This window comes from Crotalus tigris, unplaced genomic scaffold (genome assembly GCF_016545835.1).
Source record: "Crotalus tigris isolate CLP2741 ecotype Arizona unplaced genomic scaffold, ASM1654583v1 scf7180000020588.15403103151:6194809, whole genome shotgun sequence".
Classification (NCBI taxonomy): domain Eukaryota; kingdom Metazoa; phylum Chordata; class Lepidosauria; order Squamata; family Viperidae; genus Crotalus; species Crotalus tigris.
The window spans coordinates 1,382,501-1,399,326 of NW_024098092.1; the positions used below are offsets into that span (position 1 = coordinate 1,382,501).

The window sequence follows — 16,826 nt, forward strand, 5'->3', positions numbered from 1 at the left end:
CTATTGAGCAAGGTACCCCCTGTACTATACCTGTGCATTTGGTTTTTCTTGTCTAAATGTAGAAACTTGCTTTTGATGGGGCGTGAAGTCTCTCTGCTGCTGGTTGATTTTGACCAACAGCCCCAAATGACGTACCAGCACGAGCGATATCCTACAGGCCAGCTAGTCTCCTGGTTCCAGAAGTGGCCACCTCGTTCAGGATGTCAAAGGAAACAGACATACTGTGCCAGTTCAGCCTCCTTCCCCAAAGTTGTGTCTCTCACTGCTTTGCAGTTCTCCTGCTCAAGTAGGAGATCTCTACCATTTCAGACAGGTGGCTGTCCAGTCTCTTGTTAAAACCCTCCAGTGCGGAAGTGCCCACAACCTCCGGAGGCAAGTCATTCCACCAGTCAATTGTCCTCCCTGTTAGGAAGTTTCTCCTTAATTCCACATTGCATCTCCTAACTCAGAGGTCTCCAACCTTTTGGGCACCAGGGACCGGAGAGTGCGTGGTTTTGTGTGCTGCCTGCATCCCATGGATGGGGCTTTGCTTGTTTGTGCGGACCGGTTGCTGCCATGCCGCGGCCCGCTACCGGTCCACAGACCGGGGGTCCTAACTGGTTCCATCCCTGTTTGTCCAAAAGGCAAGGAGGTAGTTGAACTTCACCTGTGATGGTGGAGTTCACTTTCTGTCCTCTGTCTGTTGGCCATAGAGGCTTCCTTTTTGCACCCATTGCCAAAATTATACCAAGAGGCGGGTCTCAGCTTGGAAGGAATCCCTGGCGTGTCTTTCCTCTTCTCAGCTTTGCAGCTCATTCATTAGCGAATGGGCTGACCATTTATGGAGGGACTCCCATTGCTTGCCACCCGAATCATTTGTAATCATTGAACCCAGGGGTGGTCAACCTTGGCTCTTTTATGACGCGTGGACTTCAACTCCCAGAATTCCTGAGCCAGCTGTGCTGGCTCAGGAATTCTGGGAGTTGAAGTCCACGCGTCATAAAAGAGCCAAGGTTGACTACCCCTGATTGAACCTTACTTAAATTTTAGCGCATGTTTGGGCAGCCCCCTGGTCCTCGACTTACAACAGTCCATTTAATAATAATAATAATAGTAAAGTTGGAAGGGACCTTGGAGGTCATCTAGTCCAACCCCCTGCTTGGGCAGGAAACCCTACACCATTTCGGACATTTAGTGCAGTGGTTCTCCACCTGTGGGTCAGGACCCCATTTGGGGTCGAACGACCATTTCACGGGGGTCGCCAAACAACGCAGTCCGCCATTTCCCCCCCCTTTTCCTTAGCTGTGCTACTCCCTCTTATTCTATTGGCTTTTGAAAGCCAATAGAATAGACTCTCTTGAATAGAGTCTAATTCTATTGGCTTTCCAAAGCCAATAGGAATTGTCCAGGCTGTCTCTGCCCTGCCGAGCCCGCCAAAAGTCCCATTCCGCAAACGGTGCTGCACCAGTTGAGTAGTCCTCGACTTACGACCGGTTGAGTAGTCCTCAACTTACGACCGGTTGAGGGGGGCCGCGGCCTTAAAAAGGCTGAGAACCACTGATTTAGTGACTGTTCGAAGTTACAGTGGCGCTGAAAAAAAGGAACTCGGGGCCATCTTTCACAGCTACGGCCTTTCCAGAGCCCCCATGCTTCGGGTGGTCAAAATTCAGATGCTCAGCAACCGGTTTCCTACTTACGACCTTTATTATAATGAAGGACTTTATCTCGCGTAAGAGGCTGAGTAGGCCTCCTCCCTTGCAGAAATGGAGCCAACAAACTGAAGTTTCTTAACTATTTCCCTCCTCCCCCCCCCTTCTTGAGAGAGGATGGCACTGCAGCTGCCTTGAGTGGGAACCAGCTGGAAACGGGATGGGAGGGGAAGAAGATTAAATGACTGTAACCGAGGACTGGCGGATTGCAATGCGCTGCAACCCTGCCAGCCTTTTTTTGCTCTAGGGGGCCCAGCCCTGTACACTGATACTTAATGCGCTGGGCTTTGGCAACGCTCATCTGCCGTGTCATGGTGCCAGTGAAGCAATTGGAAGCACACCGAGGAGGGAAAGAGGTAGAATTGGAGGAAAAGAGCGCACGGGACGTCTGCTGGGCCTGACGCCTAGGCGCCTCCCTTTACGAAATACTAATCAAACGAAAAGAAACTGGCTAAAAGAGGGCAACTCCGTTTGCCTAACAGATTACCAAATCGAGAGAGGGAGGGAGAGAAAATCAACTTTCCAGCAGGAAGATCGACCGGGAGGGAGGGGGAACCGTCTTCAGGAATCCGGGTGGAAGATGGGCTCAGTGGAAGCGCCAGGATCAGTGCCGCTTTCCAGCTGATCGGCGCTTCTTCGGGGCTGGCAGTGCTCAGTGGAAGCTCGGCGCTGATCCTGGCGCTTCTGCTGAGCCCTGAAGAAGCACCGATCAGCTGGAATGTTGCAGCATCTCCAGGGTCTTGTGATTGACATTCAGATGCTTGGCAACTGATTCATATTTATGATGGTCACAGTGCCCCGGGGTCATGTCAAGTGACCAAAACCTGCTGCAACCACCCAGCAGATGGGGGGGGGGAATAAAAACCAAACACCCCCCACCCCATCTCCGCTGCAGAAATGCTCACAACAATGAAAACCTCAGACAGGAGGAAGAGCGCCGCCGGGTGGGCAGGCAGGTGTCTTGCTCGGCTGTGGCTTGGGGGGCACTTTTTCCAGTGCCATTGTAACTTCGAACAATCACTAAGCAAACTGTTGTAAGTCGAGGACTACCTGTACTTTATCACTTTTTCCCTTTTTTTTTTTTTTTTTTTTGGTCATCAAGTTTTTGACCCCTTGCTAGGCGACGGGTGGTCCTCGGATGTTGCCATATCCTAAAAGTGGCACAATGGGTGAAAAGGTTGAAAAGCCCTGCTCTAAGGATCTTAGGTCAAGTTGTGCCTGGTTAAACGCCATCCATATTTAAATGCCCGGCAGAGGACTGGGAGGAATTTAGTCCAGAGGAATTGTATCCCTTTTGCTGTCTTTTCACAATGTGAGCTGTATGGTGTGCGTGCTGTGACAAAGGAAACCCCAAAAGGGAGCTGGGGTTCTTTTCTGAATTTTTGTAGGATTTTGCGCGGATGAATTGCAATCTGGAAATGTTAATTAATGAAACGTAGCTCCCCTGTCCTTCTATAGGAGAGAGAGAGAGAGAGAGAGAGATGTATAGTGAAAACATTACTACTATATAAAAGAATTAAAGAATGTAAGGCATGGTTCCTAGGTGAGTTGAATAAATAAGGCTTTCTCTTTAAAACAAACCGCCAAGTTAATTATCTGATTTAAATTGGTATTCTTCCCCCCCTCCCACTCCCACCCTCCTTTAAACATCCAGCTTGGGGTTGGCTGGCTTCTCCAATGGTGGACGTCTCCAAGAGGAGAAGGGCAAGGATGCCAATTTTTAAAACTGGTAAAAGTGCAGCCTGCCTAACTGCTGGAGGGAATCCTTCCGTGCCCGGCAACCGATTGGTCGTCAAGAGAAGCTGCCAAGTCTACCGAAGTGCCCATCCTCTCCGGGCAAAGGGCTTCCTTCAGCCTTCCCAAAGACCTTTGGGATTGTTGTGCCCAGAATTCCAGCCTGTTGTTTCTAGAAGTTTATTTTTAGAGGGGGAAGCGGAAGCGTTTGAGAAAGCCAAAGAGAGGAGAGAAGGGACACCTAGAAAGTTAGACCAGGGGTCCCCAACCCCCGGTCCGTGGACCGGTATCCGGCCACGGCGTGCCAGCAACCGGTCCACACAAACAAGCAAAGCCCCATCCGCGAGATGCAGGCAGCACACAAAACCACGCACTCTCCGGTCCGCGGAAAAACCTTTCTCCTTGGAACTGGTCCCTGGTGCCCAAAAGGTTAGGGGCCTCTGAGCTAGACCACTACCATAAAGAAATTGCCTGCTGGAGTGGAGTTGGTATTTATCTTCCCCCAGTTAAAGGCCAGTGCAACACAGCATAATTTAGGACAGAGCCCTGGAAGAGAACCAGCGTTGGTTCTCCATGCCTGAAGGTTCTCCATTGACCTGGAAGTCCTTTCTGTTGGTCCGTCCTCTTCCTGCTACCGCTAAGACCCCAGGCCTACCCTTTCCACAGACTAGCACTGATTTTAGTTCCTTGCCTTCCAGAGATGTGCCTCAGGGTCCAGGGGGAGCGGTAGGCCTTGGTTAGGAAAACAAAACGACAGGGGCTCATTTGTGTGGTGGGACAGCTCAGCATCCTTGAGCCCAACTGACCGACGGTGTCTTCAGGATGGACACACTGAAGGATTTCTTTGTGCAGCAGCACCAAAAATCCTGGTGGAATTTTTTACATTACATCTCAGTCGAGGGAGTCTTTAATAACCCAGATGCCCTGATGACCCATGAGCTCCTGGCTCATTTGTCAGTCTCCCCTTGTCCTTGCTGTTGTGAATCTGGGGAAAAGTTGTCGGGAGCGCCAACACATTTATCTTGAAGTTGAAACATGGGAGTTTCTAGAATCCCCGGGCTTTTAAACACAAATTTTAGGAGCCACTGCCAAGCTAGAGGGTGCTAAATTACATCTCCCAAAAATTGGGGGTGTAGGATCCTTCAAACGCACACCCAGTGTGCAACGGCCACAACTGAGCCCAAAATTTCTGTTGCTAAGTGAGACCTTTATTTTGCCTCGCTTTACGGCCTTCCTTGAAACAGCTGTTAAGTGACTCACTTCCATTATTAAGTTGGTATCCTAGCTGTTAAGTCAACCCGTCTTCCCCATTGACACTGCTCTTTAAAAAAAATCTGCAAAAGGTAATCACGTGATCCCAGGATTCTTGCAACCCTCAGTTGCCAAGTGTGTTGAGTTTTGTTCACGTGACTGTCAGTTGCCAAGCATGTTTTGTTCACGTAATCGTCAGTTGCCAAGCATGTTGAATTTTGTTCACATGATCATCAGTTGCCAAATGTGTTGTTTTGTTCACATGATCGTCAGTTGCCAAGCGTGTTGAGTTTTGTTCACGTGACCGTCAGTTGCCAAGCGTGTTGAGTTTTGTTCACGTGACCGTCAGTTGCCAAGCGTGTTGAGTTTTGTTCACGTGACCATCAGTTGCCAAGCGTGTTGAGTTTTGTTCACGTGACCGTCAGTTGCCAAGCGTGTTGTTTTGTTCACATGACCGTCAGTTGCCAAGCGTGTTGAGCTTTGTTCACGTGACCCCCAGATGCTGCAGCAGTTGTTCAGTGTGAAAAAGGGTCCATGTCACTTTTTGTCATTGACGTCGTTAATGTCAAACGGTCCCTAAACGAGGCAGACCCATACTATCGCAAAACGCTAGCTTTTCAATCGTTTCTACTCCGCCACCCTCTCCCCAGCCTTGTTTTTAAATAGTCTCAGCTTTCCGTTTGTTGCCATTTTTCGTTTGGCAATCTCCCATTGATGTTTCAAATGCCTTTGACGTTTTAATTCTGCCTTGCCATCTGCCTGGGGAGAACTTTCTGCCCTAAAAGGTGAAATCGAAATATTGGAGAGACAAGAAAGAAAGAAAGAAAGAAAGAAAGAAAGGAAGGAAGGAAGGAAGGAAGGAAGGAAGGAAGGAAGGAAGGAAGGAAGGAAGGAAGGAAGGAAGGAAGGAAGGAAAAAGAAAAAAAGAAAGCAGGTAGTCACTGGCCCGGAAGCCAGATCACTGGGGCGGCGGGGGGATCCTGTGAGATTCCTCGCTCCCCGAGCGAGACCTTTGGGAACCGGGCAAGAAGCGGCGGGCGGACTTTACTTTCGCTTTCGCTTTCGCCCCGCTTTCTCTCGCCCGCCCCGAAGCCATCCCCGCCGGCTCTGGGGTGGGCGCGGGTCCCCTCCCCGCCTCCGAGGGGCTCTCGGCGGCGGAGAGCCGCGTCCCCGCCCGGCCTCCCGCTCGCCTCCCCGCCAGGCGGGGACCGAGCCGCCCGCCGCGCTCCTTCCACCTGCAGCCGGGGGGGGGGGGGGGGAGAAAGAGAGAGAGAGAGAGAGAGAGGCTGGGCAGGGGCGTGGCCACGGGCCGGGCCCGCCTGCCAATCACCGTCCCCGCTGACAGCCAGCCGCCCTCCCTCCCTCCCTCCCTCCCTCTTCCTCCTCTCCGCCACCGAGTTACTCGCCGGTGCCCAAGTGGCTTCTCAGGCACGGCCGTCAGCGGGCGATGACATCAGTCCTTTGAGCCAACTTGTTATTCGGGGAGCTTGCAATTAGGTATTAATTAAGTATTATGAAAGTTGATTATTTAAGTGAATTCGGCTTTCGTCTCTCCGACTATGGTAAGTGCAAGACTATGGGCTCCTTTTCTGCCTCTTTGCCCCAAAGTCTCTCTCTCTTATTTTTTTATTCCTTGGCTACTTTGGAAGAAGGGCCGACGAGAAGGGGGGGCAGAAGTCTGGAGGGGCGGAGGGGGGGGGCGATCGGAAAGGCTGGGCTTCTTTCCCTCCCCCCCTCCAACCCCCACCCCCGGCCTTTCGCTGCCTTTCTCCCCCTCCCCACTTTCCCTTTTTTTTTTTTTCTTTTTTTTTTTTTTCTTCCTGCGAGCGCCACTTCGCAGCGCCGGCGCTCCGGACCTCTATAAATAGTTTTTCTTTTCGTTGCGATAAAAAATGTGCAAGCACAGCTGATGGGTTTTGGGTTGCAGGCGAAGGGTGTCAGTTGTTGGACTTTCTTTCTTTCTTTCTTTCTTTCTTTCTTTCTTTCTTTCTTTCTCTCTTTCTTTTTCTTTCATTCTCTCTCTTTCTCTCTTTCTTTCTCTTTTTCCTTCCTTCTTTCCTCCCTTTTTCTTTCTTTCTCTCTCTCTCTCTCTCTTTCCTTCCTTCTTTCCTTCCTTTTTCTTTCTCTCTCTGTCTTTCTTTCTCTTTCTTTCCTTCCTTCCTTCCCCTTTCTTTCTTTCTCTCTCTCTTTCTCTCTTTCTCTCTTTTCCTTTCTTTCGGGGGGAGGAGAGAGAACCCACCAAACCTCCAATCCCCCCCCCTTTCTCCTCCTTTCCGCGAAAACTTTTCTTCCCTTACTTCCAGCCGAGTGGGGGTGGGGGGGGGAGGAAAGTCGCCGGCCTCTGTTCAAGCCAAGGGTTGTTTGACAAGAGTGACGGACAGCTCGTCACTCGCCGGAGAACGGAGGGAGGGGGGCTGTTGAGAAACTCTTCCAGGTTGGTGGGAGATCTTGCCAAGGAAGAAGAAGCAGAAGGATCGAGGGGGGGGGGCTGGTGGGGAGGGGGGGCTTCATGTCAGGTGCTAAGCCACCGGTGCAGTTTCACTTTTCTTTCAGTTTTACGGAAGTTGCTTCTCTTCGACCTCCTCCTCATCCTCCCTCCCACCCACCTCAGCTTTAATATGCTCCCGAGAGGTTTCGGTGGATGTCAGAATGTGCAGTTTATTTTGTGGCTAATGAGGACTAGGAGCTGTGTGAATTTCCAGAGCAGTTGTGGTGGGGGGGGGGCGGTGGTAGATGAGAGAAAGAGAAAGATGCAGAGTCCAGTAGAAAGAAGGAAGTTTATCCTGTGGATTTTCTCAAAGCACACATCTTTCGCCTTTTGCTTTTGCTTTCCGTGTGTGTGTGTGTGTGTGTGTGTGTGTGTGTGTGTGTGTGTGTGTGTGTTTGTGTGCTTGTGTTTTTCCCCTTTGTGCATAATTTTCTCCCCTCCCTCTCCCTCTTTAATTATTTTTTCCTCTTTCTATAAGCTTCTCCCATCCTGTCCATAAAAGGTGGCTTGTCAGGTTCCTGGCGTGCTGTCTAAATGAAAAGGAATTTTAATTTATTTGGGACAAGCTGCTGATGGGTGAGGAGGCTGCTTATTACATTTAATGAGCCTTTCCTAACACCTTGGCTCCATTGTTTTCGTCCTCTCCCGGTGAAATGGAGGGGGGGGCTCCAGGTGTTCCCCAGCTCCCTCTCCCCACCTCTGTTTGGACCGTGGATAATAGCTGGGTCAGAGCAGGGGGTCCCATTCAGGCTGGCAACAATGGAGCTTGTGTGTGTGTGTGGGGGGGGGTGTCTGGCCTTCTGAGGTTCCCATGGTCCAGCCTGGGACGGATGGCTTCTTTTGGAGGAATTATTTTGCCCAAAGAAAATTGCACCAAGCTATAATTTGATGCTATCCTAAAGAGAGTTGGCTTGTTTGTTTCTCTCTAGTCCCTGCTTGAAACGAGGACTGCTCACGTTCCAACTTTTTAGACCCGTTCATGGGTTTACACCGTAGGTTCCCCCAACGGCCTTGTTTTTAACACCACACAAATGACTCTGGGACACCAGCCATCTTCTCACAATTTGTTTGCTAGTCCCTTTCCTTGGCCGTGGGGTGGAAGGGCACTGGGGTGGGGGGGCGGTGAAGGAGAAATTTTTACAATCTGCTCATTTTCACCCTGCTATAATTCTGAATGGGAAGACCGCATTGCTTTTAAGAAGCAACAAATCTACGGTAAATAATTATTGTTGTCACGTTGCCAGTCACCCCCTTATCTTTCTCATTCTGCCCCCTCCCCTGTTTTTAAAAAAACATAACTACAGTTAGACATACAGCAGGCCAACTTCTGCCCAGAGATCCAGCTTGTATGGGATAATTGCTTGGTATTTGTTTCATAACTCATACATTGTAATAAAATGGTTGATGATTGACTGGCCTCAACTTTGCACCTGCTATTTTGGTTTAAAAAGAATGGAGGTTATAGATGTTTGTGTGCTTTTAATTTTTTTTTTTTAAAAAAAAAACTTTAATTTCATTTAATTATCACTGTATCATTCCCGGAATTAAAAACACCAGGAAGGACTTAATATTCATTGTTTTGAAATGTTGCTTCTCAAATGATCCAGTCTTGGGTGTGTATGTACGTGTGTATGTGTGTGTGTGTGTGTGTGTGTTTTATTTATTTTATGTTTTCCTTTTATTAGGTCAAGGGCCTAATGTGTAGGCTTGATATGCGCTTGCTAAGGGTGTGTGCGTTTGTGTGTGGGCACTTCTCTTGTTTTATTAAGAAATCTGAAAAACAATTAATTTCAAGAGGAAAAGTGTGGTTTTCCTAAGTTGGTTTTAATTTTTGAGGCTTGATAGACAAGTATAATTCTTAGGGCTCAGAATGCTGTATTTTGCAACCGTACATTCAAGACTTTTCACTAATTCCCTACTTAGGCAAATCACTGACCTCTGATGTGATAGCTGAAATTTAATGACCCTCCTTTCCAGACAGGTCAAGAAGACCCACTCATCACGCAGTGTTGAACTCCAAAGGAGTTGGTGTCCAGCTGATCACACAGGCAGAAAAACACAAGGGGGTCTCCCACGTGCATCTGCTGGAAATGGAGGTCTTGCGTAGTAGAGGCCTTGCCTAGAAGTTGACGATGTTGGCCAGGCCCTGGGACAAGGCCCCCGAAACGGCATGGAGGTTAGCCGGACACTTGGCCTGTGGGTCAGCCTATCTCCTGAGGCTATTGGGGTTGTTCTCTTGACACCCTGGTCTTTTCGTGGGGATCTGTCCAATCTCCCTGAGTCAATGCCTTTGAAGCGAGAGTTGAAAAGGTGTCAGGTGGGTGAAGAAAAAAAAAGATCAGAATTATTACGTGGAGGACAAATTAATCTTACCTTTAGGATGCAGGCAGTCGTAATTACTTTACGCGGGTTCATGGGTCTAACTTTATTCAAAAGCCCCCCTGGACTTCTTAAACTGCACGCTTTCGCCTCTGTTCTGTGACACCACCCTGTGAATGGAGAACTAACCATACTTTTTTTGGAAGAGGCTTATAGTTAAGAGATTAGTGGAATAAGGACAGGGATGCCCGCGTCTTCTCTTCCTGTCCACCTACTCACCTGTACTGAAGTATTTGTTACCTCTGATGACTAGGCAAGTTGTTAAATGCAAGGCTATTAGTAATCTTCTTTTTAGAAGCCCGAGACTTTATTCCATCTTTGGGTGATCTCCACTTTTTCTCTGCAAACGTAATTTTTCAACGAGCAATTTTCAAATTGTTGCAATCATCACTGCTGCGTGTGCACATAGGTGTGTGATATCCCATGCTTAATTTTGTCATTTTTACACAGAATTCAGTTTTCATTCAGAGGTAGTGCAGCTTCTGGATTGCATTAGTTGTGAAGATGACTATTTGATACATACATACATACATACATACATACGTACATTTGTGGGCGAAGGGGTGTTCAGTGTCTAATACACCTTCTGCTACATAGGAGAAATAGGATAAATTATGCAAACAAGGCATGTTTGCTTAACTTAGGGGGAAAGATTTTCTTTGGCACTTCTTCTTGCCCACGTGGAATAAATGAATTTCTAACCCGTCCTTCCATTGTAAAATATTTCTGTAAGTAATCAAATCCTAACAATTTTTGGGGAGAGGGCTGGATGAAAATATTACTTGATAACTGAATTTAAGGAAACTAGTCAGAATCTCCATTAGCACATTCTGTTGCAGTCTTAATACAATTTTTGAGGAAGTCTCCTGGTTTACCAATTGCTAAGTGTTCGTATGCATCCCAAATTAAAATGAAGATAAAATTTATCTTCCTAACATATTCACTCAGTTTTCTCGTTTTTTTCTAACATTCTGGGATGCTGGATCCTTAACCTTCCGTCTCTCCACCTTTCTTAAAGAAAAGAATGGAATCTTCTTTCTGTGTTCTAGTGCAGTAATCAGTAGATCCTTCCTGAGATCTATTTCACGTTTCCTAATTTCAGCCTAGTGGGGGGGCGGTTACTGTCACCCTCTTAAACAACAGATCCTTACTGGTTTTCTGCAAACTCCCTAACACGTCCTTGTGTGTGAATCTGTCTTCAGTGTGAAATTCAAATGTGTGGCTCTGCTATGAAGCCCTTCCCATAACCTCAATGTGTCCAGAGAAAACAAAGCTCAAACTGAAGCATTGTTGAGCTGCCAGCAATGACAATGTCCATGCCAGCAAGCCATCCCTTGAAATAACTCTCCGTAGTTCTTTACTTCTCTTGCATTTTACGGCCTTTTGATGTTAGTGGGAAGAACTTTCCTCATTGATTTGAGGAGGTAGTAGTTGGGCAACGAGTAAAGGACACAACGTCCGTGGCAGGTGGGGCTGCTAATGTCAGAACGTACTTAAAAGGCTGTTTCTCTTGGTGTGTTTTGTCGGGTGGCTCAGGCTTGTTACTTTGAGGTATCCTTATATAATGGCTTTTCCTTTAACGTTCAAAAACATTTGAATCAGAAAATGAGAAACACAAAATCCCAAACGGAAAGAGTGAGGTCATTAAGCAATACAATTGAATCCCTGAGACTAAGAGCACACATCTAGCTGAAGAGATGTGTTTTAATGGCGTTGAGGAAACCACGGTATGGGAAGTATTTAATGCACCTCCAAAAGCAGGGAATTCCTGGAGGAAGTTGCTCTCTCTGAGGAGGCCCTTGCTTTGGTAAGTGCTCCTCCGAAAGATCTCCCCTTGTTGGCATCAAAAGCCTCCTCCTGAGGATGGGTTTTGTAGTCTTTTAAATATATACAGCACTAAACACGTGCTGTCTCCGGCTAGTCGTCGGGCCTAGCCCAGAATCTGGAACCCGTGGATCTTTGAGTGCCAAAAGGCAAACAAATCCCTATTGGTCAGAAGAGGGAGATAGTGCTCTTGCAGTCCTGTGATGGGGAGAGACTTCTGACGGGATGGAGAGATCATCAAGACGAGCTCGGATGGGTTAGGCCAGGGGTAGGCAACCTTGGCTCTTTTATGACTCATGGACTTCAACTCCCAGAATTCCTGAGCCGGCATGGCTGAGCTTGGAAACCTCTCCTTTTCCCCTCAGCATGGCTGGCTCAGGAATTCTGGGAGTTGAGGTCCATGAGTCCTAAAAGACCCAAGGTTCCCCACCACTGCCCTATATCAGGGGTCCTCAACCTTGGCTCTTTTATGACTCGTGGACTTCAACTCCCAGAGTTCCTGAGCCGGCCTGGCTCAGCTTGGAAACCTCTCCCTTTCCCCTCAGCATGGCTGGCTCAGGAATTCTGGGATGTGAAGTCCACCAGTCATAAAAGAGCCAAGGTTGCCTACCCCTGGGTCAGGCCTAGGCCTGCCTTAGTCCAGCATGTTGTCTTCTATCCTGGCCAAGTAGAAGCCCTCAGGACGCTAGCAAGTGCTAGTTGAGACTTTCCACCGTTGGTCCCTGGCCACTGGCGATGCCAAGTGCAGAGTGCAAATTGAGCCTGTCTTCTCTTTTGCCCTTTGAAGAGAAAATTCCTCCTGTGGGCGATGGAGCAGCTGCTTCTTGCCAACCTCTTCTGTGGGACATCCCAAACAGCAAAAGGCCTCTCCTCTTTTCCTGACTATTTTTTAAAGGGACTTTTCCAACCACAGGACGCCCTCTGACCTAACCAAGGGGATTCTGGGAGTTGAAGTTCAACATCGAGAGCGGCATGGGGTGGGCCCCTTGCTTTATCCGAATGAGGCCCAATGGCACTTCAGTTCCGGAAAGGAGCAGGTGAAAACGGCTGGCCCAGGAGATGCAAGGCGAGGGGAAGGCTGTCTTGTCATCCTGGGGCACCAGACAAGTTGGCAACTCCCAAAAGCGACATCATCAAAACAACCACCTCGCTCGTTCAGGATGTGGTCAGGCCACCGTTGATACAATCATTTCCACATTGAGGGAATGGCTGGTTTTCAAAGAAAAAAAAGGAGCGCGGGGGGGGGAGGACTCAGTAGAACTAGCAAAAAATGTGTGTGTGTGTGTGTGTGTTATTAAACCTGGGTAGGTCCCAATCCTGCCTGGTGGTGGGCTCTGGACCCCGCGTTTACACCCTCTAGTTCGCTGCCGACCGGATCAATTTGGACGTCTTCAGCAATAAAAAATGCCGATGTCGTCCTAATTCACCAGGCCCCGAGATGACAGCAAATTTACATTTTTTAATTAAACTAGCAGCCAGTTTTTATGAGAGGGGGCTGGGTTATGCAAATCAAATGGTTGTGTACGAAAGATTAGGAGAGTTTGGGAATAAATTCCACAAATGCTAATAATAAAAAAGAAAAAAGAAAAAGAAAAGAGAGCGCAAGAGAGGAAGAGAACGAGTGAAAGAAAGAAGGGATATTGTTCCATTAGCCCCTTTTAGACTGATTTCCCTGGAGAGGAGGCAGAGGGGGAATGGGGGGGGGGGCTGGCGCAAGCTTTCAGAGGCAGCATCAATTTTTAGGATTGAAGGCTCTCCTGGATGTTGACCCTTCCCAGAGGGAAGTGATAGCAAAGACAAGGAGAAACTTATTTACTGTTGCATTAATGCCAGGGTCTTGCTGAGACCCTGCAGCAGGAAGGCTGCACAACTCTATTTGCCCCACCATGTGCAGATGGAAGACTCTTTGTGAATAGCAGAGGGGCAGTGATCCTTAGTATAGGGGGGGGGGCATGGCATGAAGCTGGCAGAGGCAGGGGGTGTGGCACCTGTTCTGAGACCCTGATCAGGGTCTGTTTGAGACCCTCGTAGGAGAAATTGCAACTTGGGTGCCCCCTCCCCCCGTTTAAAACTTCAGCGTAATCCATTCCAGTGCGCCTGTGACATAACTTCTCTCATTTTGCCCCTTTGGCATGTTGTGATCGAGGCACAATGTTCTTCCTTCTGTCGGTGCTTAGTTCCTGCCCTGGGCACGGTCCTTGTGACATTGTTCTTCTTCTACTCTGATTTTATTGTTCTGGAACAGAAGCTGATTTTCCAGAGAGTTGATAAACAGAACAATCTGATCAGAGAAGAAGGGTTTGTTAATGGCACATCAGCCTGGTGGGCGGCCGAAAGGCTGGTGGCGCCTGAAAAAATTGGCCCAGCAAAACTGAGAAATCCCCGGAGGAGCCAGGTGGGAGGAGAGACACCGCAAACTTTCAGGCCAGTTGTGATGCACTGAGTACTGTGAGTTCCTGGGTGCAGCCAGTCAATTGCCCTTGACTTGGATTATCGGCATCTGACATTTTGCATCTGAACACAAGATCACCAATAGTGCTCAGGGACACAGAAGTCTACGACCCCTTTTTTTTTTCCCCAGATGCCTCATTTCAAAAGGGACCCAGCTCCCTAACAGGATTCTTTCCAGCCCTTTTCTCTCTGGGGAGCCCTCTGGTATCTATCTTTCAGCCAGCCAGAGTCTGTGTCAGAGGTTGAAAGAGAGAGGATTCCCAAGGTCGGGAAGTAGTGGAGTTTCCAATCCCGGGGCAGTTTCACACTTGGGATGAAAGGCAGGCGGGTGGCCTTGCAAGGAAGAGTGAGAGTGGAGGGATCACAGCTTGCTGGAACGCAAAGCCGGGGGGGGGGGAGTGTGTGCCGAAGTTGGCAGTCAGGTCACACCCGGTTCAGTTCCTCTTAGGTGACTTCGCCACGGGGGAAGGCTGGGCCAGGCGGCTCCTCTCTTCTTTTCGTTTGGGTGTGATGATTCACATCCACTATTTTTGGCTACACGCATTTCACCTGGGCCCTGATCTAACTCCTTTTCTGGATGGGTCGGATCACAGCCGTGGTGGCACGGTGGTTAGAATGCAGCGTTGCAGGCTAATTCTGCTGACTGTCAGCGGTTCGATCCTGACCGGCTCAAGGTTGACTCAGCCTTCCATCCTTCCGAAGTCGGTAAAATGAGGGGGGCAACAGGCTGGCGCTGTAAACCGCTCAGAGATGGCTAGAAAGCATTGTGAAGCTGTATAGAAGTCTAAGTACTATTGTTGTTTCTCCCTCCCTCCCTCACTCCCTTCCTTCTTCCCTCCCTCCCTCCCTCCCTTTTCCCTCCCTCCCTTCCTTCCTCCCTCCCTCCCTTCCCCCCCTCTCTTCTCCCTCCCTCCCTTCCTTCTCCCTCCCTCCCTTCTCCCTCCCTTCCTCCCTCCCTCCCTTCCTTCTCCCTCCCTTCTCCCTCCCTCCCTCCCTTCCTTCCTTCTCCCTCCGTCCCTTTCTCCCTTCCTCCCTCCCTCCCTTCTCCCTCCCTCGCTTCCTTCTCCCTCCCTCCCCTTCTCCCTTCCTCCCTCCCTCCCTCCCTCCCTTCCTCCCTCCCTCCCGCCCTCGCTTCTGTGGTGGCGCAGTGATTAGAGTGCAGGATTGTAGGTTAAACTGCCCGCTGCTAGCAGTTCGATCCTGACCGGCTCAAGGTTGACTCGGCCTTCCATCCTTCCGAGGTCGGTAAAATGAGGACCCAGATTGTTGGGGGCAAATATGCTGACTCTGTAAACCTCTCAGTGGGGGGCTGTAAAGCACCGTGAAGCGGTCTATGGGTGCGGTTGCTATTGCGACAAGCTAAGCAAATTTTCTAGGCTCACACAGTGCCCTACGCCACCCCAAACCTAAACCGGATTTACCAGGAATCGAGGCTGGCGTTGGGCAAGTGCAGCTTTTCAGCCTGGCAAAGTGAGTCCTGTGTGTGTGTGTGTGTGTGTTGGGTGAACCGTGCCAGCAATGGAGCCGGGTGTAGTGCACAGCGCCCAAGCATGGAAGGGCAGGAGAGAAAACACCTGCTCCCCCGGGGTGACATGCACAACTTTGGGGCTGAGGTTTGCAGCTGTCCGGGCTGAGCGGAACCTGGAGCAAAATGCAAAACTGTGGAATTGGGGGTCTTGCTTGCATTGTATGGGAATTTCTCCATCTCTAGGTGGAGATTTTGTCAGCCCCGCCTCCGTCTCTCTCCTCAAGCACAGGGGGTGGACCCGAAAAGTATCTGGACACCTATCAGAAGCATACTTCTCCTTCCAGTCCCTGTATTATTCCTTCGTAAGTACTTAATCCGTCAAGGGTTGAGCAAATCCAGTGGAGGACCCCTGCTGTTATCTCCATTTTACAGACAGGGGCCGACCTTCCGTTTGAAAGATGAGAGGTATTTTCATCTTGCGCAACATTCGGAAATTTGTAATTAGGATGGCTGTTTCTTCTGTGGATGGCTGTAGAATAGATCGAGGGGTAACTAACATTCTGCTGAGGGAAGCTTGGGCAGAGAGGCAGCCTCTCCTAGTCTGACAAAATGTGTTGCACTCATCCGGTTCTTAAAACTGCTGTTTCACCTTGTCTTAATCCCTAGTTCCAAAGAATAGAATAGAATAGAATAGAATAGAATAGAATAGAATAGAATAGAATAGAATAGAATAGAATAACAGAACAGAAGAATGGAATGGAATGGAATAGAATATGGAAAGAATAGAAATAGAATAGAATAGAATAGAATAGAAGAATGGAATGGAATGGAATGGAATGGAATAGAGTAGAGTAGAATAGAATAGAATAGAATAGAATAGAATAGAATAGAATAGAATAGAATAGAATGGAATGGAATAGAAGAATGGAATAGAATAGAATAGAATAGAATAGAATAGAATAGAATAGAATAGAATAGAATAGAATAGAATAACAGAACAGAAGAATAAAATGGAATGGAATAGAATAGAATAACACAAGAATGGAATGGAATGGAATAGACTAGACTAGACATAGAATAGAATAGAATAGAATAGAATAGAATAGAATAGAATAGAATAGAATAGAATAGAATAGAATAGAATAGAATAGAATAGAATAACAGAAGAATGGAATGGAATGGAATGGAATAGAAATATAGACTAGACTAGACTAGAATGGAATGGAATGGAACAACAGAATTGGAAGGGGCCTTCGAGGTCATCTAGTCCAACCCCCTGCCTGAGCAGGAAACCCTGTAACCTTTGATAGTTCTCACAGCCAGTCCGTGCTGCTGTTAACGGCTCCTTGACTGCTGAGGAGGGAGCAAGGACAAGAGACTTGAGATTTAAGCCCACCCCAAAAGCAACGGGATCCACATTCCTGTATGTTGGAGAGATCTAGCTGACCAGTCCTGCAGCATCCTGGGGGTCCACCTTGCCCAAGTGGAAAGCTCCCTTCTAGAGCCACTCAAAATGGCTGCCCCCGGGCCCCCAGATGCCCTG

General features: G+C 48.6%; 1 protein-coding gene across 7 annotated transcripts in view; it reads left to right on the forward strand.

Moving 5' to 3' along the window:
• The window catches only part of CASZ1 (castor zinc finger 1), a 259,152-nt gene that overhangs the window by 141,444 nt on the left and 100,882 nt on the right, over positions 1-16,826 (forward strand). For 3 of the 7 annotated variants that reach the window (XM_039367869.1, XM_039367873.1, XM_039367872.1), the window contains exon 1: positions 6,055-6,235. The exons of 2 other annotated variants lie outside the window; for them this stretch is intronic. In XM_039367869.1, coding sequence (XP_039223803.1) covers positions 6,187-6,235 — 49 coding nt within the window. In that variant the 5' untranslated portion in view covers positions 6,055-6,186. Of the gene's footprint in view, positions 1-6,054; positions 6,236-16,826 lie in introns of those variants that run through there. 2 more of the 7 variants (XM_039367874.1, XM_039367875.1) reach the window with 1 other exon arrangement.